This window comes from Condylura cristata, unplaced genomic scaffold (assembly GCF_000260355.1).
Source record: "Condylura cristata isolate star-nosed mole 26May11 unplaced genomic scaffold, ConCri1.0 scaffold00022, whole genome shotgun sequence".
NCBI classification, from domain to species: Eukaryota; Metazoa; Chordata; class Mammalia; order Eulipotyphla; family Talpidae; genus Condylura; species Condylura cristata.
The window spans coordinates 23,942,804-23,966,823 of record NW_004567123.1 but is presented as its reverse complement, the minus strand read 5'-3'; the positions used below and the strand labels follow the sequence as shown (position 1 = coordinate 23,966,823).

Below are 24,020 nucleotides of genomic sequence, written 5' to 3'. Positions count from 1 at the left end.
TATAAAATACTCTGCAAGTGTTAGTGGCATGGAACATAACTTTAAAGGAGGCTTTAAGCCCTTTTTTTTTTTATTTCAGAAGACTTTCTTCAAACCAGATTGTATGGAGAACTGGAACTTACATAAACAATAAATTCTAGCAGGGCTGCTCAGATTAAAGCAAGGGTGTATCATTGGAAAAAGTGGGGGAGCAGTAGGGGGTTCCCCCTTCCAGGAAGTGGCTCTAGATCATAGCTTGAAACCTCTGATTTAGGAATTTCTGACCCAGAATTTAGTAACCAAACCTCCTCCTCAAAGAACCTGCCCTGCATGAGGGCTCTGGGGGCCCAGATTCCTTGCTCGCCATGTTCGGCCTCCTGCCGGTCCACAGAAAGAGAAAGTTCAGGCACCTGCCGCCTGCCAGGGCTCCGGGGGCCATGAGGGCTCACAAACTCTCGGGACAGTAAGTAAAGGATCCCAAGGGGGACAGAGGGCCTCAGTCCAGGGCCATGAGCAGGGAGCGACCAGGACAGAGGAGAGAAGGCAGGGAGTCACATTTTACTGCAGGATGGAGAAGAAAGCCAAGGACTTGTGCTGAGCCCCCATCCTGAGGGCGTGGTGCTCGGTGCCGCGGGAGTGCCTCAGAGTGATGCTCGCTGGAGCGGCAGAGTCAGACTTTACACCTCTACCATGATCCATCCTCGGGCTGCATGTGGACAGCAGGTTGCAAGCACACAGCGTTAGCAGCAGGGTTTTAGAGTCACCCAGTTCGAAGGGGACGGTGACCTGGCCCACAGGAGTGACAGTGGGCATGGGGAGAGGTGACTGGGTGCCAGCAGAAGGAATGGGGGTGCTCCTGCAGGTGGGAATGGGGATGGATGGCACCACAACCCTACCCCCATCAGCTGTGAAGCCAGACCACAGAGCCCCTAGGGCATGTGGGGAATGGGCAGTCATTCGCACAACTGGTGCCAGGGACCCAGCTTCTCTTTCGCTCCAGCCAGCCTGGCTGCACCTAAGGGCATATCCCTGGACTGGGCCCACTGGGGAACCCCTGCGGCCAGCACTGCCTCAGGTTACCAGGAGCACAAGACAGTGGCAAGAAGCAGACAGCAGAGGGCGCCAAAGGCACCAGAGTGAGGTCAAGGCAACAAGTGCAGGATCCCAGCGGTGCTGGAGATGGGAGGTGGAGCCCCGTGAAAGGGCGGGAGGGGGGAGCCCCGTGAAAGGGCGGCAGGAAGAGCCGCCCAGCCCCTGGGGCAGAGGGACACACAGGAGCTCTAGAGAGTCCACCCTAGCGGCTGCAGAAAACGTGAGGATGAACCTCCACTCAAAAGGGAGCTGCACTTGGGTGCGAGGGCTCCTGGGATCTGGGCCTGCCAACATCTGGAAGGCCAGGCCCAAGCAAGGGCTGGGTGCAGGGCTGCCCACCTCCAGCAGTGCATTAGGGCAGGGGGCTGCCCCCCCTTGCACCCCCAGCTGGCTGGCTCCTTCCACCCCCTAGGCTGGCCATCCACCCTCCGGGAGCAGAGGGGTCCCCTCTCTGCATCCCTGCCCCTCCCCACTGGCTGGCGGAGGCCTCCTCCTCCCCTCTCCCATCTCCCTGCACACCCTCCACCTCAGCTTCCGCATTGCTCAGTCCTGCTGCTCTCAGTTTACAAACCTCAGAGGCTCCCTGTTGCCAAGAGAAGAAACCCACACTGTTCAGTGGCGTGTGAAGCTCTTTGTGATTCAGAGCGGCAGTGACAATCGTAACAACAGCCAGGCGACAGAGTAACAGCGTCCCGTGATCCGTGACACTGGCTAATGCTTCCCGAGGGGGTCCCGGGGCCAAGCCTGGCTCACCTCCCCGCCACACTGCCCATCAATGGCCAGAACATTCCCAGTGGATTCCCAGCGCTCCACAGCCACGTGTGTCTAGAGGCACCGTGCTGGGCAAAGGAGAGGCATTCTAGCACCGTAGACCCTTCTGCGGACAGCACACAGCTGTCCCTGCGCCTCAGCTTTCTGGGCTGTGACATAGGGACAAGGATGCTTCGTAGGTTGTGGCTGAACCAGCCACATGTCACGCAAGAGGCTCTGAGAGCACCATTGTGTGGCACATTGTAATGACAACGATATTCGGTTTTATCCTGTCAGGTGATACGTGAAGGGCATCATGCCATCCTCAGAAGGATGGGTGCGGTGGGTCCTCATGGTTCCTCATTTACAGACGAGGAAAGTGAGGTACAAAGAGCTTAAGTGATTTGTCCAAGGCCACACAGCTAGAATTTGTGGATGTCAGAAAGGACAGGAGAATCTGGGAGGACACGCAGAAAGCCAGGGGGCGATGGCTGAGGGCGAGGCTTTGGGGAGGGTGGTGGGCCGTCTGTCCACCCCGTCCAGCCCGCACATGGAGACGGAGGTACTGCCTTCCCCAGCCCAGGCGCCGGCAGCCTGGCTTCCCGCCCACCAGGCCGCACCAAGTCCACCCCAGAAACCTGAGTCAGAGCACAGGGAGGTGACGCTGGTTCCATCCGCTAAGCTGGCATGCATCAACTGCATGCCAGGACGGGGTAAGGTGCTGGGGTACACTGGTGAGCAAGAGACAGGGGCTCTGTCCTGGTGCAGCTCAGAATCTGGGGGGCACAGACCAACATAAAAAAATCATGCCAGTGACTACCTTGACAAATACGAGGGGTCTCAGCGGGGCAGGACACATATGCACAGCACGACTCCAGGCCCTGCTTGTGGACTGAGGGCAGCGGGCTGTGCAGTGTGGGAGGACTGGCACAGGACAGGCAAGGACCCCAAAAGCCAGGCCCTGGAAGTTGCAGCGCCAGGAGCATCAGGGCGCTGTGGCACCAGCCCCAGGGCTGCAGGACGCCACGAGGGCCCTTCCATAGAATCAATGCGCTTGTGGCTTGAGCAGCCAGTCCTATGGCCGTGGAGGCCACACAGATTTCTGGGGTCCTGTTAGGAAGCTGTTGCAGCACCCACATAAGCAAGAACAGCGAGAGCAGCCCCTCCCCCGACAAGGGCAGCCCAGGCCTCTACATCACCTAGAAAGGCACATGTTAGGGCCACGTTTCGTGACCTGCCTGCGGTCCCACGAGACCCCGCAGACACCTTTGCCACCAGCTTGGGGGCGTGGGTGGGCGTGAACACGCTTCGTAAACTGTCGAGCTCCAAACAAATGTGCTTTGTGGTTCAAGCCCCGGGCTGGGCAGCAGCCAGGCAGCACAGAAAGGCTCCCTGTGTCGGGAGTCGTGCGAGGCCACGCGCACTCGGGTCCCTGTGGGTGTGTTCGTAACTGGCACGCGCACCGAAGCAGACAAGAGCCTTTCAGATGGGCCGGGGGGGTGGGGGGGCTCCCAGCCCTCCTTCCCCTGAGGGGTTCTGGACAGAAAAATGTGGGGTGATAGGACACCTTCCCTGGGGAGAGCAGGGTGCTACCCCCAAGCCTGAGAGCCTGTCTTACCTGGTGCAGGGCTGTGAGTCCATCCTCATTGCACAAGTCAGGGCTGACCTTGTTCTTCAGGAAGTAGCGTACTGCAACAGAGGGACAAGAGAGCCCGTCACAGGGGCGCGGGGTGTGGGGCGGGCAGGTGGGACTCTCTCTCCCTCAGTCCTGAAACACGCTGCCTTGTCCACCCCTTACAACAGGTGTGGAAAGGAGTCTCAACACCTGTCCCACTTTGCAGCTAAGGAAACTAAGGCACAGCACATAAGTCTTGGCCCAGGATTTCCAAGAGGCGGAGGGAACCCCCAGTCTTCTAGAAAACAATAGCACTAGGGATCAGCCAGCACTTTCTCTGGGCCAGCCCGAGTTAAGCAATTTATACTCATCACCCAGGGAAAGAATATTCTAGGGAAGCCTGGGCTCTGGAGTCCGACAGCCTGGGTCATATTTGAACCTTACTGGCTATGCAAGCTCCGTCCAGGCATTCCTTCTCTGTGCCTCGATTTCCTCACCTGTAAAATGGAGGTGATGTGAACCCTACGTCCCAGGGGCACCATGAGGGATGACGGTGGTGAGCCAGGCGGGGGCGCAGCACAGCGTCCAGCTCATGGTGTGAACGTGAACGATTATTCTGTTGCTATTAAGATTTTCATTAACTCTGTAGGTCCCACACCAGGTGACAGCTCACCACTGTGGACCCAATGCCTCTTCTTTGGCCCAACTGATAGCAGACAGCAGGGGCTTTAGCCAAACTCCACCCCTAGATTTCACCTGGTTGTGTGTTGGGGGAAGTGCAGGGGTGGAGGGTGGGAGAGAGACCCAGAGGAGGATGCCAACAGGAGTTCCAACCACAGCCTGCAACCCCCCGCTCAGGATCCTCGCCTGCCCCTTACCACTGCCACTGTCTCCTCTTGTCCACCTTCAGGGTTTCCCATTCTGAGCCCCAGTGCAGTGGGAGGAAGGAGGCGCTCCCCACCAGCCCCCAGGTCCCCTTTCCGGTCTTGGCACCTGGAACCCCTTCTCTGGCCCCCTGACCATAGGAGGTGCACACTGGCCAGCCTCCCAAGGGGTGAGGAGCCCGTGGGAAACACAGGCTGTGTCTGCTGGAGCTGAGGTTCCCCTGTGGCCTGTGGTCTGTCCTTCCCATCCCTGACCAAGTGGCCCCAGGCCTGCATGCGGCATCTGCATGGGCCTCTTCCCCAGGTTGGCTTTGGGGGGTGGACCATGCAATTCATGGTCAAGTACGCCTCTGGGCGAAAGGAGTGGACAAGGGGTGGGTGTTTGCAGGGCAACTGACGTGTTTGGAAACCTGAGTGGCTGTGTGTGACCCTCACAGTGCAGATAAAGCCAGGGGTGCAGCTCTGTGAATGGGAGGAGCCAGCCAGCCCTACCTCTCAGCCCCTCCCAACCCCACCAGAGTCCACATGCCCTAGTGCCCACTGCGGACACCGTGTCCCTGGGCTGTGAAGGGTGGGGTGAAGGCCATTCTAGCTAAACCCCGGTGGGTACCAGGATGCCCAGCCCCGTGGCACTCTTGGCCCAGCATGAAGGGGAGACTGAGCTTCAATCCAGCCTTCCAGCAAGAGGTGACATGCTCAGCACACTTGCTGCTGGGGCCCAGGCGTGCCCAGGTACCTCGACTCCTCTGGAGCCATATGGAACCACAGACACCTCTGGCTATGATTAAGGCATCTTAAATTTAAATTCAAAATTTTCTGAAATTTACTTTCTCAGGCTTTCTGGCCTCCTTCCAAATGCTCAACAGGCACATGTGGCTACCATCTTTAAAAGTACAAAAATAGAACATTTTTATCCACAAAAAGTCCTATTGGGCAGCGCTGCTTTGGGACATTATAAATGTAAATTATTGCCATCGCCTAAATCACTGCCAAAACTCTTCCATTGCTCCCCGTTACTCTAGGAGCAAAGTCCAAAACACTTGCTGTGGCACACACTTCTGATTGATGGGATCCTGCCTGCAGGTCCCCATCCTGCGCAGTTTTAGGGCATGCCACTCACCTCACGGGAGACTGGCACCCTCTGGCACAGTGCAGGGCACGGCTCTGCTGGACACAGGGCTGCTACCTCTCTATCTCAGCAAGTCTCAGCTCCGAACGCCTTCCAGGATGGGCTTTTGTCTGCTAGAGTCATCAGCTACAGATGGCTCTGGGCTTTTATATAACCTGTCTCCCATTACCTGGAAGACTCAATCATCTATCCATGCATTCATATCCTACCCACTATCGTCCATTCATCTACCAACCCATCCATCCATCCATCTATCCATCCATCCACCCACCTATCCACCCACCCACCCATCTGCCGTCCCATCCATGCACATGCATCCATCCATTCATCTACCAACCCATCCATCCACCCACCTATCCATCCACCCACCTATCCTCCCACCCACCCATCTGTCAACCCATCCATGCACACGCATCCATCCGTGCATCTACCACCCTCCATCCATCCATAATCCATGCATACTTCCACAGACTGTCCTTCCATCCATTCATCCATGTGTCCACCACTAGTAAACACACACACACACACACACACACACCCCACTTCACTCCTCAACCTTTCAGTCTCAGCTCAAAATCTCTAGATGAGTGTGAGACCCCTGTCACAGCAGCCACAGCTGTTTTATCATTGATAATCTTCTAAGTGCAACTATACTTAATAAATATTTGGGTAACTAAAGGTTTCAGGTCTGTCTGGCCACTGGACACTAAGTGCCAAGCAGACAGGACAGTGACCTGCAATTACTGCTCTCTTCCTAAAGCCTGGATCACTGGAGTCCTCAACCGCCCTTCCAATAACCAATAACCAGTACCTTGACGGGCTCATCAGCCTCCTAAGTCGGTTGAAAAGCACAGTTCTGCACCTCTGAGCAAAGCAGAACTCTAGGTGCTGACCACATGTGGTTCCTGTCTGCACTCTGCAGCACTGCCCATGGGCCCCCCTGCAGAACCACGGATGTTCAGGTCACTGGTCTGAGCTTCAGGGTCATGTGAAGGGGTCATGGCAAGGTCACGGACCCCTGAGGCCTAGCGTGTCCGTGGGCCAGTGGGGGTGCCCTGAGTCTGGCAGTCTGCCTTTAGGAGAATGACCACTATGAACCTGTTCAGTGAAGATTTCTAGAAGGTTCTGCTCACATGAGGCAAAGGTGGGAAGTGGATCTGGCTTCCTGTCCAGGAGATGGTCTTGAGACAAAAGTTAAACATTAGCTGCCAAAAACAGTGTTTCTGTGTGGTAATTATTGGGGTTGTTCTCCATGCTGTGTGGGAACCCAAGACATGTAATTACTCCAAAGTTGGGCCGTTATTTTCAACCCAAGAGGTGGGACAAATCATCCCCACACCCAGGAGCCTCAGGATGCCTGAGCCAGGACCCTCAGCAGCTCCACTTCTGCTCTGGCAGGAAGTCCAAGACTTGGCTCTGGCCACAGCTCACTGCAGCAAAGACCCAACTCACTGTACGTGGCCTGGAGCCCCTATTTTTGGGTTCAGTGAGAAAAATGACTCCAAGACCAAGTGTCGTCCTACTGAGCTCCCCCTATGCTCCCTGGTCAATGCAAAACCATTTCCCTTCATGGGTTCATGTCTGTCATTGCCGCCCTCCTGGAGAAGAGGAGACAGAGAGTCAGGACAGCTCAGTCTCACCCAGCCAGGTAGAAGAGTTGGGGTGTGGCCCCAGACTCCCTGATGTCAAAGCTCAGGCTGTGGACACCGGTTGCTCCCCACTGCCCTCAGGTCTGGACCTGGAGCCAGCACTGCTGAGTGTGTGCTGAGTGCTGGTGTGGGGGGAGGTGGCAAGAGAATGGACAGCAAGGCCCTCTGCCCTGCAAGCACCGGACACCCTCCGGCCCCGGCCGCCACTCTTCTTGCAGAAACAAAGGGCTCGGGGATCCACAAATAGGACAAAGAAGCACGGACGTTTGCCTCCCTTCACTCCCTGTGCCACCCTGCTCTCAGGGAAGTTCGAAATCCTCTGTGGCCTTCACTGGGGTTGGCAAACTATGATTTGTGGGCCGAATCTGGCAGGCAGCCTGTTCCTGTAAATGACGTTTTATCGAAAACATTCATACTCATTCATTTACGGATTGCCTATGCCGGCGTTCACCCCACAACAGAAGTGAGTAGTTACAGCAGAGACTGGGTAGTCTGCAGATCCTAAAACACTTACTACCTGGCCCTTCGCAGACAGGTTTGCAGACCCCAGTCTTCAAGGTCCTGCACGCTGTGGTCCTCCTGCAGGGCTACCTACGAGCACAGTCGGGGGGCACCTTTCTCACCATGGTCCGCAGGAACGGCTTGCTCTAACTTGTGCAGTGTGCAGCCTGCTCAACTGTACACGGCAGACTTAACTCCCCCGAGGTGCACAGGCTCGTCGCTTGCTCTCCAAGCACATGGCACGGTGGAGAAAGTTGATTGGGAGCTTGAGGGAGTAAACTGGGGCTCAGGGAGCACAGAGACAAGAGGGGTGTACGCTACCCTCCAAGCAGGCTTGCACCATTTCTCCTGGTTGCCAACACTCAGGTCCACCCCCTGCCCCCAACGTCTGGCCACCGGCTTGTCAGAGTGGCCCACCGATTATCCTGCATATGCTCAGCTAAGACTTTTGGAAAGCATCCTCCTCTTCGTGCCTCAGTGTCCTCATCTGTAAGAAGAGGATCACACAGCAGTGCCTCCTTGGTGGACTTGCTGTGAGGGGTAAGGTAATGCCTGAGAGCTGCCACTGTCACGTACTTAAAAACAACCACTGAGCTCCACCTAGTCCCGCCTGTGCTAGGCACTGGGGATTTAACTATCAGCGGCTGGCATCTCTCTAGAGCTTTCTATCTGACTGTCAAAATAGAGGCCAGCTCCTTCCAGGGTGCGTAGTGAGACCACAGTGCGGGTCTCCGCTGTCCCTTATACAGAAGGACCCCACTGAAATGACAAGGAGCTGGCCCCGCCCTCCTCTCCTCTGTCGCTGGGCTCCTGGTGCTGACCGGTCGCTCCGCCCACACCTCCCTAGCAATCTGGTTGGAATCTGGGCCAAGCGGGACCATCTGCTCCTCTCCATCTCCAGCTGTAGGGAGAGAGGCTGAACCAGCCCATCTCGGCAGGAAGCTGGTGGCTCCCGCCTTTGCAGGGAGGAACCACTGCTGACAAGCTTGTGTTTTCTTTGGTCTTTGATCAGTTCTGCAACCTGTCAGACCTCAAGCTGGTCAGGGTCATGCACCACAGGTGTGGTCCCTGCTCCTGCCCCAGGGTAACAGGCCCAGCAAGACAGAGGCATCTGTCCCCTGTGGGAGGGGCACTGGGCAATATTCACCTCTCCTGGGCTCACTGCCCTGGACTTGCACCCTCATGTTCAGAGAGTTTAGAAAGTAGGTGACCCCGAGCCCTCTACTGCTCAAATCACTCACTGATTCAGTCACTTTGGCTTCTGTGATCTCAAAGCAAGACAAACACTGAGCTCTCAGCATCTCAACATTTACAGAAAATGTTACCTGTGCCTGGAGCCCGCTTCCTTCCCATTCAGGCCAGCAAATGCTTCATCTTTCAGATTCCAACTACAATGTCACCTCCTCTGACAGGCCTTCCCTGATTGCCCCAGCCCCAATCGAGTTGACCAAATTATTCTCTCCCAGAGTACCTTGCATTTCATGGCAGTACCTATCTCAATTTGTAAATGTAGGATGATACATTGGGATATGTGACTTCAATAGATACATGTTTTGTTTGCTGGGGTTCATGAGGCTGGTAACCTCAGGGTCCTGCATGGAATCTGGCTCACAGTGAGGGCTCAAGAAATAGCTATTACTACTCTCTTAGCAAACATCTAGGATTAAGCACAGGATCATGATTAACTAGAATTACCATGTTAAACATTAGCCCCCTGGATTCATCCACCCTACAACTGCAACTCTTCCCTTTCGTCCGCTTGCCAAAATGGTTACTCCGTAAGGAGATGGGCCAGCTAATGAGCTTGGCTGCACTAATCATTTCACTATGCGACTCTATATCATCATATTACATACCTTAAATATATACTATTTTTATTTAAAATAAACATTTAAGATTATTAAAGAAGGAAACACCCATTGTGTGAATGGACAAAGGCAGGAAGACAGGGAGAAAGGAGGGGGGACTCTGGAACTCAGAGAGCTGCTGGTCCCCAGGGCCAGGTCTTCGGGGACACTCTTTCCCCCCAGATCATGGGCACACATGGACAAGCTCAGGAGTGTGAGCCAAGGCCTGAAGAGCACCTGCTATGGATTTTGTGCAGAATAAAGGACCAGATAGCCCATCCCCAGTCTCCACCATTAATGCGACCAGACCAGGCTGCCCAGGGGAGGAGGACAGTGGGGCCATGCCCTAGCCAGGCACTGGGCACCCAGTATTTCCTCCTGCCCAGGACCCCAGTCCTCCTCCACCTGCCGGGGGTCCTTGGCTGTTCTTTCTCCAGCTCAGCATTCGGTGTGGTAGGCTTTGCACCGAGCACTTCACATTCACCAAATTGATGAGCTGATTCAGTTATGAGGATTAACCACTTCCTGTCATTCATTAACTTTCTGCTGCTGTTGCCCCAATTTGCAGTTGGGAAAATGGAGGCTCAGGTTCAAGTGTATAAAGGGACTTGCCCAAGGGTCCGTGGCTGAGAATGGCAGAGATGGGATTCATGCAGGTGTCTCATTGCCCCCAACGGCTCTTAACTACTTTGCTAAAGTTGTGACAAACAAAGACCCGGAGAGGTGAATGTGAGCAACGGATGTCAGAGTGAAGCAAGTCACATAGGTAGCAAAAAGAAAAAAGAAAGGTCAAGATTACTGGCGAAAGTTCAGGGTTCTCAACCACGTGATAATAAAGACAGTGGTCCCTAACAGTCATTGCCATAACCTTGCAGCTGGGACACTGAACTTTGGAGGTAACACTTTGCCCGAGGCCCTGTGACAAATGAGTGGCAGTGCTGGGGTTCACTCAGGAACCCCACCTCCAGTGCTTCCTCTGTTTGTCTTCCTGCCACACCTCCACTCTAGGCAGACTCAACCCCAGCCCTGCCTCCAACCACCCTGCCTCCATCTGCCACACCCCACCCCCTGGGCTGCACCTGTTTTGGAAACTCCTGCCCACCGGATCCCATCCCCTCTCTTCCTTGAGCCCAGGTGCGCTCCACCCAGGGTCCAGCACCTGCAGCCTCATGGAACCAGCTCCTCTGGTCCGCTCTTCACTTCTCCCCATCCTTGAGGTGCCATCGGGCTGCAGGGTCCCAGCCCTCAACTTTGACAAAGCCTGAAGCACCAGCACTCCCAGAAAGCCACCCCCTTGTTCTCCTCAAAGTCAAGGTTGTCCGGGTCCTCAATGCACTGTGTTTCCAAAATCATCCCACCGAACAATTTCAACCTTTCCACCCACCATTGCTCCTCCCTAGAGCAGAAACTGCCAGAAATAGCTGCTTCCAGGGAAGCCCAGTGCCTGGGGCTGGGGGTGGGGACTCAGGCAAGTCTACCAGAGGCTCTGCAGTGGCTGCTGCGGCCCATCCCACGTCCAAGCAGTTCACCCCAGGATGCAGGCGAAGACAGCCGCTGCGGAGGTGGGCAGGGGACACACGGGCTCCCTCAAGCCGCCTCTCCAAGTCCAGAGCCAGCCCTTGCTCCAGCCAAGGGAACCTCACTCCCTTTGAGTAGAGGAGTTGACACTTCGGGGAAACTGGGGTGTCTGTCACTGCAGGTGGGAATGTAAATGGGTGCAGCTGCAGTGGGAAATGGCCTGGCAGCCCCTCCAAAAGTAAATACACCGTGACCCACACGACCCTGGGGCTCCACCCCTTGATAGTCACATGTGTCACTTTACTGGGGGGTTATATTATTTTTTTAAATATTTATTTATTTATGCTTACAGAACTGGGGTACAGGCCAGAGGTGTGGACAGTGAGAGGATTCATCAGAGTGGGGAGCGGAACAGGCAGACTGACAAAGCACACTGCTAAGGGGAGCAGCGGGCGCGTCAGGAGAGGTCTGCTGCACCATGTGGGTCAGCTCCCTGGTCAGGGATTGAACTCGTGCTGCAGTGTGGTGAGAGCTTCCCAGTGTGGTGTTTTAGCCTGCTGCGCCACCAGGGAGAACCCTGGGGGATTACATTCTGAGAAATGCCTCGCTAGGCAAATTCCCTGTGCGTGAGCCTCATGGATCATCATTACACAAGCCCGGATGGGCTAGCCTCTGACACACGGGGGCTACTGCAGCCTACTGGGACAGTTGCTGTCTGTGTCCATCCCTGTCAGAAACATTGCTACGCGACACGTGACTGTTCATTCAAGAGGAAGACACGTGTGGTCCACGCCAAAGCAGGTGTCAAGTGTTTACAGCAGCATTCTCCCCAATAAACCCAACATGGAAATAACCCACATGGCCTCCAGTGAGGGAATGAATTAAGGGTGGTCTCTCCTTAGCATTTATCCAGTGGTCAGAAGGGAGTGCTAACACGTGCTGCAACGTGGGTCAAGCCTGAGGACGTCTCAGGATGTGAAAGAAGTCAGACACCAGAGGCTTTTGGTGGGCGGTTTCCCATGGAGGTGGGAGTCCATTCATGTGGCGAAACAATCATCCATGGACACAGAGGAGGTGAGTGGTTGCCAGGGGTTGGGGGGGGGTGACTAAGGGGTACAGAGTTTTCTGTGGAATGTTCTAGAATTAGACAGTGGTGATCGTTGAGCAATAGTGTGAATATACTAAAGACCACAAATTGCACACTTGAACAGGGTGAATTTAATGGAATGTGAATGTCTCAATTTAAACAGAAGAGAAGAAAGGGGCTCCAGTCTGGATCTTGAGCATCCTGCTAAGCTCTCAATCTTGGTAAGGTCAGTCCCTTATCTGTCCATTCTTTCCTTTACCTGTGGTACCTAGGTAAATGCCCCGTACTCCCTGGGTGCTTGGTCATTACTTAATGGAAGGGGAAGCCATTGGGTCCCTTCTGGGGCCCCACCTGATCTGGCCTCTGTTCACCTCTCCTGGACCCTCCCTCCTGACCACTGTGGGTCCTTTCCGAACCACCCCCTTGCCTTCTCATGGGCAGTTCTCTCTGCCTATTTTTCTCTGCCTTCCCTCTACCTGATTAATTGTTCCTTAGGCTTCAGGTCTCAGTTGAAATGTCACTTTCACTGTGAAGCTACACTTCATGCCCCACGGTTGGGCCAGGTACCTCCTAATGCACTTTGTTTCTTCTATGAGACTCTCGACTCTACAATGCAGTTGACTTGTCTGTATCATTATGAGGTTCTATAAAGAGAGAAGCCACAAACCTTTTAGCTATTGTGATATAAGTCAGTATTTGATGACCACAGGAGTAAATAAAGCCTGGCTGGTCTCCACTCAAGCCTCAGAACTGGCCAGAGTAAGCTGCTTCTTCTGGACAGAAATGCTCCAGGTTGAGTTACAGAATTTCTTATGTCATAGAGAAGCTTTGTCCCTTGCCCACAAAAAGAAGCCAGTTTCACCCTTTACATCTCTCAGATCCTCAGCACCACCAGGACAAGATGGAAAAGGGCACACAAGCTTGGAGGTATACTCTCTTTTCCAGAACCTTCATGCCCAGGACACAGTTGTGCTGGATGGGAAGAGATAGGCTAGACTTGCATCAGCCCCGGTGCTTCTGCACATGTGTAAATTATATCCAGCATTAGGTGTGCAGGAAAAGTGACTGCTGACACCCCCACCCTTTAGAATGTAAGAGCCAGCCAGCCAATCTTGCCTTTCTTACTTGGGGTGTCCAGCATTTGGAATAAGAGCTCACCAAATATCTGTCGGAGAATGAACAAATAAAAATTTGTTTTTCTTCTAGAGAAGCTATCAGAGAAATCTTACAAAATATATACAGAATTTATGTTAAATAATACAGAATTCTGATGGATGCAATTAAAGAAAAAGAAATAGAGATCCTCCATGTTTATTGATAGGGAGATTCTATTGTCCAGATGTCAGTTCTTTCCAACTTGATCAAAAGATTTGATGTGATTCCAACTCAAATCTCAGCAAGTTACTTCATGAACATAGACAAATTGACTCGAAAGTTTATGTGGAGTGGCAGAAGACCCAGAACAGCCAAAACAATATTGAAGGAGAACAAAAAAAACAAAGAACAAAATTGAAGGACTAGTGCAACCCAATTTCAAGACCTAGCAGAAAGCTAAAGTGATATAGACAGTGTGATATTGGTAAAAGTACAGACAAGAAGATCAATGGAACAGAATAGGGAGCCAGAAATGATCCACATAAAGTCTACTCTTGGCAAGAATGTAAAATGGTATCATCATTTTTGGTGACTTTTTACAAAACTAAATATACTCTTACCATACAATCAAGCAATTGCACTTGGTATTTACCCAAAGGAATTGAAAACTATGACCACACAAAATCCTGCCCATGGTGTTTACAGCAGCTTTATTCATAATCACCAAAGTTTGGGAGTAACCATGACATCCTTCTGTGGGAGATGGGATAAATCATAGTACATCCAAACAATGGAACATTATTCACTACTAAAAGGAAATGAGCTATCCAGTCATGGAAAAATATGAAATAACTTTAAGTGCATATTACTAAGAGAAAGAAGCTAGTGTGGAAAAGGTACATACTCTGTGATACCAACCATATGATATTCTGAAAAAAAGCAAAGTGACAGCAGAGAATAAAAATATGAGTGGTTGTCAGGAGTTGGGGGAGGGAGAGATTTTTAGGGCAATGAAAACACTGTGATCTTCGATAAAATACCATAACAGTGGGTACTTGTCCTTATACCTTTGTGCAAATCCATAAGATGTAAAATGCCAGGAGTGAACAGTATGTTACTTATCAATGATTACAATGTGTCAGTGTAGATGCATCAATGGTAACAACTGCACCACAGGGCTGGGGGTGTAGATAATGCATGAAGGGGACAAGGGTTGTATAGGAAATTTCTCTACCTAGAACAGCCACAACTGTTCTAAACATAAATCTTAATCAATTGGAAAGAAACCAGGGAAACCTATGTGCAAAGGAAGCTATAGTTAATCCTCCTGAAAGGTGCACAGTGTCTTTGAATCTCGGGGCTGGGGAAGGAATCACTGCCTAATGTCCAAGCAGACGTTTATAAATTTGCCCCAAAGAGAGGAAGAATTGCACTGAACTCATCTAATGTGGAGAAGATGTGGGCCTGTAAGGCTCTACACCAAAACTGGAAGACTGTGCTCATGTACAGCTCCTCTCTCCCTCTGTCCTTCCTGTCCATTCCATCATGCCTCCCCCACACTAATAGAGATCTCACTTCCCCCCAAAAGGGTTTCTCTAAGTGCTCAAGGCAGAACTGTGGTGTAGACCCATGAATCTGGGATTTCCCTACTCTGTCACAAACACATCGACGCCAACTGTGCATCTCCCTGTGCCTCACTGTCTTCAGAACGCTCTCCCTGCAGCTTCCCTGTAGACCAAGGAACCCGATCTCCCTCCGCCCTGCACAGCCTGGCCACCCAGGAGCTCTCCAAGGTACCTAATAAAATCCCAGTTCCTCGCTCCCCCCAAATGCTCCAGACGCCTCTTCTTGAATTTCTGTTGTTCCTCCAGTCTCATCTCCCTCACCTTACTTCTCTTTCCTCAAATTTTTTTAAATAGCCCAATTATTTCATACCTCCAGGCAAGTAATAGATAAAAATATTCCCAGTTCTCCAGGTAGGAGCTACAGACACATAAATACAATGGTTTCACAGCCATTATAATAGCTAACTTTTCATGGGTACTTCCCAAGTATGAGGCACTACGCTAAGACATTACGTGCTTCATCCTGGTTAATCCCCCAACAGCCCTATGGCTTAGGCCTTCATTCAGCAGAGAACTTATAGGACTTGCTCAAGATTACTTAGCTATAAGTGTTGAGACTCACTGAGTCTGGTTACTCTAGGCATAACTGGTGTTGCAGGCAAAACTAGGAGCAAGATCTCCTCACCCAAATATGAACAAGAATAAAACACATTCTTACCAATATTTAGACAGAGAAAACAAGTAGCCAAGGAAGGGAAATTCTTCCATCTCTCACCTGCTCATTTTGAACCACTCGTCTGCTTCCCCAGTGCTGCTCTGCTGTCCCTTGGCCAACCACTGTCACCCTCTGTGCCCAGCTCTCAATTTTGATTTCTCACAAAAATACTACCTGGCTTCTCTCCCTCCGCATGGTGTTACAGAGGACAGGGGTGAATCCCTCTCTGGGCTTCCCCCATCTGGCTGAGGAGATAAAACAAGATTTTTGAGAATTTTAAAGGTAATCAACTGAGAAAGTGCAATCAAGACTCTATCTCCTTCATCAATGGAAAAAATTAAATAATATAATATTCAGTAAAGTCACAAAGTGAAAGGAATAAGATCAAACTATAAATGCCACGCATGAGGCAAGATAACCAAACCCCCATACTGTCAATAACAATAAATGAAATCATTTGTCTTCTCCTATAAAGCAAGAAAGGTTTGGTGGCCAATAAGCCAAGAATTCAGTTGTGTGCTGCTCATAAGAGACATATCCTAACAAACTAACAGAGCGACTAAAAATAAAGGGAGGCTCAAATATAAAACTGGCGAATGCAATCACAAAGAAAACGGGGGTGGGAAGTTACTATGATGCAGAATGGACTTAGGGTAGAAAGGGGAGGTAATCACCTTCAGGGTGGTTTTTAGAAGATATTTCAAAGTGAGGGCCCTCCTTGGTGGCACAGCGGGTTGGGGAGCAGCATGAAAAGCTGGTGGTAGCAGCTTCCATGCAAGTTCGACCCCCAGCCCAGGAAGTGACCCACATGGCGCGGCAGACCTCCCCTGACCCGCCCGCTGCTCCCCTCAGCAGTGGACTTCGTCAACCTGCCTGTTCTGTTCCCCACTCTGTCTCTGGTGAATCCTCTCACTGCCCCTGTGCCTCTGGCCTGTACCCCAGTTCTGTATACATAAATAAATAAATCTTTTATAAAAAAAGAATTTCAAAGTGAAATCACAAAAAGAAAGCAGACAAGTGCTTGTGGGGGCCAGAGGTGGCAGGGGCAGAATGATATCATTATCAGCTAGAGAACGTTGCATCATCAGTAAAGCGAAATTCAGTACAACAAAAATTGTCAGTGTGGAAGGCAGAAAGTTTTTCCTAAGAATCTCCAGCTCATACCCCCCTCAAAGATAAGGTAATGGGGAGATAAGACTTATGGGCATGGATGCTCACATCAGCAGTGTTTAAACACACTGTTAATAACTGAGGAATACTGGACGCAGCTCAAATGGCTGCACATTTGGAGACTGGTTAGGAAAGTTATGGAACTTTCATATAATGGGATATTTTGCAGCTGGCATCTTTGAGAAATTTTTAATGATGGGAAAATGCTAGATCATAATGTAGAATGGCAAACACAGGGAATCAAAGGTATACATTCAGTGTCATCTCAACTGGAATGGAAAAGTGCATTGCACACAAGCACACGCTGCTCACTGGAAACAAAGTTAAGGCAATCACTGTGGTTATAGGCAATTTTTATTTCATGGTTGCCAGGATTTTACAAATATTTGAAAATATGTACATGCTGCTTTGTGATCAGAGATTTCCAATTTCACTAAAAAGCAAAGTCATTCCCCAGAAGATCGCCACCGGGTGAGAATTATATTTCTGCTAAGAATTTCTAGTGAGGAAATGAGGGCTCAAGCAGGCTGACCCCATGAAAGAGGTGCTGCAGCTGGGATTCCTGCGTTGGGTGGAAGTTCAATGGCAACAATTATAGCAACTTCTTTGATTGTACAGTGTAGGGGTCAGACCTTAAGGTCTGCAGGCCGAATCTGAGCCCACCACTTAATTTTGAAGTGCTTGCAAATTAAGAATGGTTTCTATACGCTTACACGGTGGGAAAGAGATACGAAAGTAAATATAAGCATTCATCAGTTGGAACACACGCTCCTTGTTCATGCGCTGCATACTATCAACTTCTCTGCACCAGAGCCGCCCCTCACTCCCCTCCCACCCCCACACACACAGCCTACAATGTTTCTTATTTCTGATTCTCTACAGGATATTTCTGATCCTTTACAGAAAAAGTTCGCTGATCCCTAAGGCAGCACTTTGCAGTTAACAAAACATGTTAAAAACTAGTCATTTCAAGCTCACCAATAGAGCCCCAGGGTCCCAGATAGGAGAGTAAGAAATCAGTGTGGCCACAGTGGCTGGCCATTGGGGACAGCAGGCCTCATGTCTTCACCCTCCCTGGAAGAAAGGGGGGGCCCAAGCCTCAGAGAGCCTGCAACCGCTGGCATTTCCTCCACCGTTTCCACCCCCAGCCCCAGCTCAGCGCCTCTCTCCTCCAGAGCAGTCTGGTTTCCTGTCAAGAGCATGACCTTCTGAAACCTGAACAGTGGAGGCTGCAGCTGCAGAAAACACAGTATTTTTATCCGAACGCTGCTTCCTGTTTGCTGACTGGGGGGGAGGTTGTTTGCTGGTGTTTGGTTTTATCATTTCTGATACAAACAATGATGAGTCCCTCATCTCAAAAACAGAGATGCCGGTCTCCTGATTGGGAATGCCGCCGGCCACCAGGCCACCTGCCCCCACCCCAGTGCTTGGCACTCTCCCCTCCTGCCACTCAGTCTCCTGGGACAGCCAGATACCCATCTTCTGCCACTCAGAGCAGAAACCAGGGCTGATAGTGGGCACCAGGGAAAGGAGCATTTCAGTTTCAGGAAATGGAAAAATCCACTCTCATATCAGAGCAGAGTTAACTGGGCCGGGGGAGGAGGGGTGAGCCGAAGGCTTTTCCAGAGTTTCTAGAACCGACTGTTCTTAGCACGGTTTGGCTCAGAGAAGCCCGGGGCAGCATTGGAGACAGAGTTTGGGATGTAGGAGTCATTTGCTGGGAATATCCTCAAGCCTGAGCCCGTGGGGATCCCTTGCTGATCCCCGCAGCAACAGACAAACACAGAATGTGTTCAACCTGCCTGTCCTCAATACTCAATGCTGCAAATCACAGCAGGCCTCCCACAGGAATGGGGAGCCTGGGCTGCAAACCCAGGGCACTGATGGTGGCTCCAGGCAGTGGGCTTCCTAGGATATCTGTGGGCTGACCAAGGGCAGCCGGCTGTGGCAGTCACTCTCCACGACGCTGCCCACCACCCTGCCTCCGGGAGCCACCCTCTCCCACCATCAGGTACCACACTCACTAGGGCTGGCGCAGGGCTCACTGTGGGATCCAGTGGGACTTCAGGGCTGGGTCATCCAAGACAGGGTGGCCCCTACCTGGCTCAGTGGGTCACTCACTCTGGGGGACAGCAACGGAGAGACCACACGGCGAGAGATTGGGGCATCCTACCTACGGTGGTGTGAGGGACCTGTTGGGGAGTCATGGTCTCCAGCCCCTGCTGGGTCTTAAGATGATGTGGCTCTGGTTGCCACCTTGAGAGACCTTGAACGAGAACCACTCAGCTACCCTGGATTCCTGGTGCACAGAGCTGTCAGATAATATACGAGTGTTGTTGTTTTGAGTTGTCACTCAAGACACTTCGGGGGAATTTTGCAAGCTGCATACACATTGATCCACACGAGAAAAGCTTCACAGGGCTTAGGTCTGAGGACACAGCTCTGAGCTGGACGTCATGAGGATGGAAGAGCCCCTGCCTCCTAGACACCCCAGAACCTCAGCCTCCCCCTTTCCCTCTGTCATCAGATTTCTCGGTAACCGGGGAAGTTTTCGCCAAGCCCTATAGCTGACTAAGGGTTTCTGTTTATGCCCGCGGTGCGGAAACACATGTCAGTCCTCACCTGGGCCTTTTCTTGTTCTGAGTTCTCAACAGCGTGGGGTTCCCAACAGTGCAAAGGTGGGATGGGATTGGACCTTGAGGAACCCTCCTGGGCTAAAGTACTTGTCCGGTTGGGGCGAGGCAGAGAGGAGGCCTCAGCTCTGCCCCCCGCGGCCACTTCCAGTCTTTTACAGACCCGAACACACATCTGTCCTGCTCGGCCCCGCACAGCTCCCCATTGCATCCCGGTGTCTGAGAACCAGCCCAGAGGCACCACAGCAGACGGCAGCGGCGGTGTCACCTGGCAGCTTGCTAGAAATTCAAATCCTGTGGCCTGAGCCGAGACCTACCAAATCAAGAGGTCTGGGGCACAGCCCAACCATCTCTGCAGTAACCTCTGAGGCTCCAGACTCATCTCTCACATCCCTTCTTGGTTCTCTAGCATTCTAGAAACCCCAACTCCCTCCCCTATCTGTCCTCCCCCAGCAAATATTCATGGGTGCCAGCTCTCCGGGTTATTATCAGACAGTTCTATGGACCAGGAATCTGGGGTTGCTGGGAAGTCCTGGCTCAGGGTCTCTCAAGCAGTGGGAAAGACAGACCCTCTTCAAGTTTCAGTCTGCCTCTCTTCCATTGGCACATTTCTCCTTCCCCACCGGCCAAACCCCTGCTCAGCCCCCACACCGTGCAGGGGCATTTAGCAAAGGCAAACTGAACGTGAGCTGTGAACACCAGGCCACTGTGAACACACACACACCACCTCAGCACATCTCCCTGACCCTGAATCCAGCTCTCTCTGCACCCTGGGGGGGGGGGGTGCGGTGTACCTCTCACAAGATGTGCGTGTAAGGCACACCCTCCGTGTTGAAGATTGAAGATCAGAAAAAGGTCTGGAAATGATCTCATTCATCATTTTTTAACATCAACTACATGCTGAGAGGCTCTATTGAGTCAAATAAAATATCTAAATTGATTCTACCTGTTTCTTTTCTATTTTAATGTGGCTACGAGAAAACTGAAAATGAAACACATGGCTCACGTTTTCTGCCTACCAGCACCTAGCTAGTCAGTAAGTATTTCACTGCACGGCCTCGGGCATGGGCATTTCTGTGCCTCTACTTCCCTCCTTCCCTCGATCCCCACCTCTTCCCCCCTCTTTCCTTCTTTTTCTTATCTTCTCTCCCTCATCCTCCTCCTTCTTCCCGCAAACATTTATTGGATACTGGTTTTCACGTCTTCACCATGAAGCTGCACAAAGCAAGCGTCAGTAACGTTTGCTGAATGAATCAGAAAACAGGCCAACCCTGAGGTGACTGGGACAGGGCCTCCTTCTACTTAATTCCCCATTGCTGCTTGTTTCGGTATATGCTTCCCGCTTCATTTCAAAAGGTCCCAAATTCCAAAGATGGCCTTATGTAACTCGGGGCTGGGGTCAGTTTCCCTTTTGCCTGTGGGGCTCGGGTGCACACAGTCCTGGGGCCAGGACACTGTGTGCAAGACACTTTGTCCTCAAAACTTCAGGAGGCTGCCAGGGCGTGCATTGGGGCTTGGAGCTTCAGCGCCCAGCTCCCCAGGGAGGGAGAGCACCAGCCTGAGCCATCCCCCCCCCCAAGGGTCTGGGAGGAAGAGGGACACCAGCAAGATGGGCTCTGAAGCCTGCTTGGGTGCTAGTGAATCACTGTGGGGATCTCTGACTCGACCACCCCTGAACAAGCTCCGCCTGCCTCTCCCCTAACTGGTCCTCCAGTTTGAGAGGCTGCCAGACTCTGTGATTAGCCCACAATATCTTGGGGAGGCTGCCCCTTGCAGCAGGAAGGACGAAGCTGACAAAGCACCTGGCCTGACCCTCCCAGGCCCCCACTCACCACACAAGATGATCGTAGCCCCTGCACCACGGTCCATCAGCCAGGAGTGAACCCACCCCACCCCTCCCACTGGGTTCACCCCTTTCTTAACTTAGCCCTGAGCCATCGGGCTTTGCTGGCCCTGGGGCCTTTGCTCACTTTGCTCATTATTGTTGCCACTCTCTCCTGTGGTCCAGCCTCCCACGCTCTAGAGCGCCCCTTCTCAGCAAGAACTGCCCTGACTGATCTCACTAAATATATCTCAGTCCTTTTGCCCCTAGGAGGGCACATGGCTGTTTCTTCATTGCAGGGACTTCGAGGGGTGGGCTGGGGTGTGCCAAGAGCCACCTTTGCCTATAGTATCTCATCTGCCCCCTATTGTCCTCACGGGCTAGGACATGACTTCTTAGGCACTCAAGCCTCACCCCTCAAATCTCTTCAGGTACACATTGAGCAGAGGAAGCCTCAGACACAAGCATTCGCACTGCGATTGCACTGGCCTGATGTTCTAGAATAAGCAAAACGACCCTTCACGCAAGAACGGCTATAATCAGAAAGCCGACACAGTGTTGTTCAAGCTGTGGAGAAACTGCCACCCTGGAGCATGGCTGCGGATGTAACCGGTGCAGTTGCTGTGCAAAGCACCCGGCTATCCCCTAGTGTGTCAAGCCCTGAATGACCATAGGATCCAGAACTCCACTCCTAGGTATAAGCCCTGAATAATGAGCTACAGGTTCATGCTGCACTCTCCAAGGAGATGGAAAATAGGCAAAAGGAAACAACACAGCATCTGCCGATAGATGAAGAAGCACGTGTAGACATCATGTAGACATCCACACACATGTGAAATATCAACTATCTGTCTCTAAAGTGGATCATCCTTAAAAACACTATGCTAAGTCAGAGAAGCCAGACACAAAGGTGACATATATGTGATTCATTTAAAGAATCAAAGAAGTGGATCCATAAAGAAGAAAACAAATGGCCACGTTCCCCGGAGCTGGAGGGAGGGGTGAGGAGTGGCTGAGTAATGGCCATGGGGTCTCCTTCTGGGTTGATGCAAATGTTCTAGAACCTCCTATTAATGGTGAATATGCCTGATACCGCTGATGTATGCAAAGGTTTATGTTATGTTATATGCAGTTCACCTCAACAACAACAAATTGAACCTGCTGCGGTGGTGGGAATTCTGGGAGAGGGTTGAAGACTGTGTGGAAAAGTTTGAGGGAAATTTCTGGAGCATAAGTCCATTAGAAACATGATGTGGGCCATACGCAATTTTAGATGTTCTGGTAGCAACATTAAAAAAGAAACAGGTGAATTTTTTTTAAAGAGTTCTTTATGCATATAAGAACTAGGGTACAGTCCAGGGGTGCAGAGGGGTGAGAGGATTCACCAGAGGCAGTGGGAAACAGAACAGGTAGATCTACTGAAGTATACCATTGAAATATACTGAAATATACCGGACAGTGGGTGAGACAAGAGAGGTCTGCTGCACCATGTGGGTCCCCTCCCTGGCTGGGGATGGAACTCACGTGCAGTGGCTGTGGACAGCTTCATAGTGCTGCACTTCAACTGCTTGTGCCACCAGGGAGACCCAAAACAGGTGAATTTTAATGATATATTTTAATTAACCCAACAGTGTCAAAATGTTATCATTTCAACCATACCAAATTTTAGAATTCTGTATCTTACCCATCATGGTGATCACACAAATCAGTATCTGTGAGTGTAAACATCGCATACAGCTAAATATACACAAACAAGTGCATGCAAATGGGCACAATTCGGGGAGTGCAATGATGGTAAATGGCACTGATGTCAATTTCCTGGTTTGATATTATGCCATGGTTTCCTAAGATGTCACCATGGGGGTAAACTGGGCAAGAAGAGCTCTCAGTGGTGTTTGGTAAACTGCAGGTGGATCTTCAGCTTGTCTCAAAATTAAAAAGCCAGATCCACTCACTGGCAGGATCTGGGGTTCTGAGTTAAAGGGCAGGAAATCGACAGGCAGGGACGTGGACTATCAGACCAGATCTGGTCCTCGCTTGGGAGTGGGGGGGTGTGCAGGGGGGAAGGTCACAGGATGCTCAGTATCAAGCTAACCTCAAATGGGTGTAAACAACCCCAGGAGGGCACATTGGGACCTCCCCCATCAGATTCAGTGCAGCCCCCAGATGCCAACATTAGGATAAGAGGCCAGTGACCCAGCCGAAGAATGATGATAGCTCATAGTAACACTTTCTGGAGCTTATGCAAAGGTTCATATTATGTGCAATTCACCTCAACCACAACTAAGCTAACCTGCAGAGGTGGGCCCTATGCTAACTCAGGGCTACATGCAGTCCGGAGGCAACCCTATCTCGCAACCCAAAGACAACCCATGGCACAGACAGGCTGAGTGATTTGCCCCAAGTCGCCCAGTAAGCAGCGAGCCTGGATGTGCCAGACGGTCTCGCTCCAGAGCTCCAGGCCTGAACCATGCACTTTGGTGAGTCCCTGACTGGATCCCACAGAAAGCTGACCTGTGCCTGGTGGATCTTTAACTGCCCCCACCCCCTGGAACCTCTTCTCCTGCCTCCCCCTCCGGCACCAGAGGGATGTTTGCACAGTAATGCGCTGACAAGGCTGAGGAGCCACAGCGCCCTTTGACCATGACTGCAGGCTGCAGGGAGGGGTGGAGCCGGGGGAGGGGGTGGCTGCAGCCCACCTGCAAGCATGTGCAGGTGTGTGCCTTGTGGTAGGTTTGGGTGTGTCCCTCTGGGCCCAGCTTGGATCTCTCTTCAACCCCTTTCAAAACCACAATTTCTCCATCAACTGATGAGTAGATGAAATGTTGCCTATTCACACACTGGACTATTATCCAACCATAGAAAACAGTGAGGTGTTGACACGCAACATTGTGGATGAACCTTGAAAATCATAACTAAGCAAATGAAGCTAGACACACCAGGTCACAAGTGTATGATTCTATTTACGT

The 24,020-nt window shown here is 51.6% G+C and overlaps 1 protein-coding gene across 2 annotated transcripts in view; it reads right to left on the bottom strand.

Moving 5' to 3' along the window:
* PPP1R16B (protein phosphatase 1, regulatory subunit 16B) overlaps nucleotides 1-24,020 on the bottom strand; it is an 88,970-nt gene that overhangs the window by 13,450 nt on the left and 51,500 nt on the right. For both annotated transcript variants that reach the window (XM_004687379.2, XM_012728407.1), the window contains exon 3: nucleotides 3,440-3,510. In XM_004687379.2, coding sequence (XP_004687436.1) covers nucleotides 3,440-3,510 — 71 coding nt within the window. The remainder of the gene's footprint in view (nucleotides 1-3,439; nucleotides 3,511-24,020) is intronic.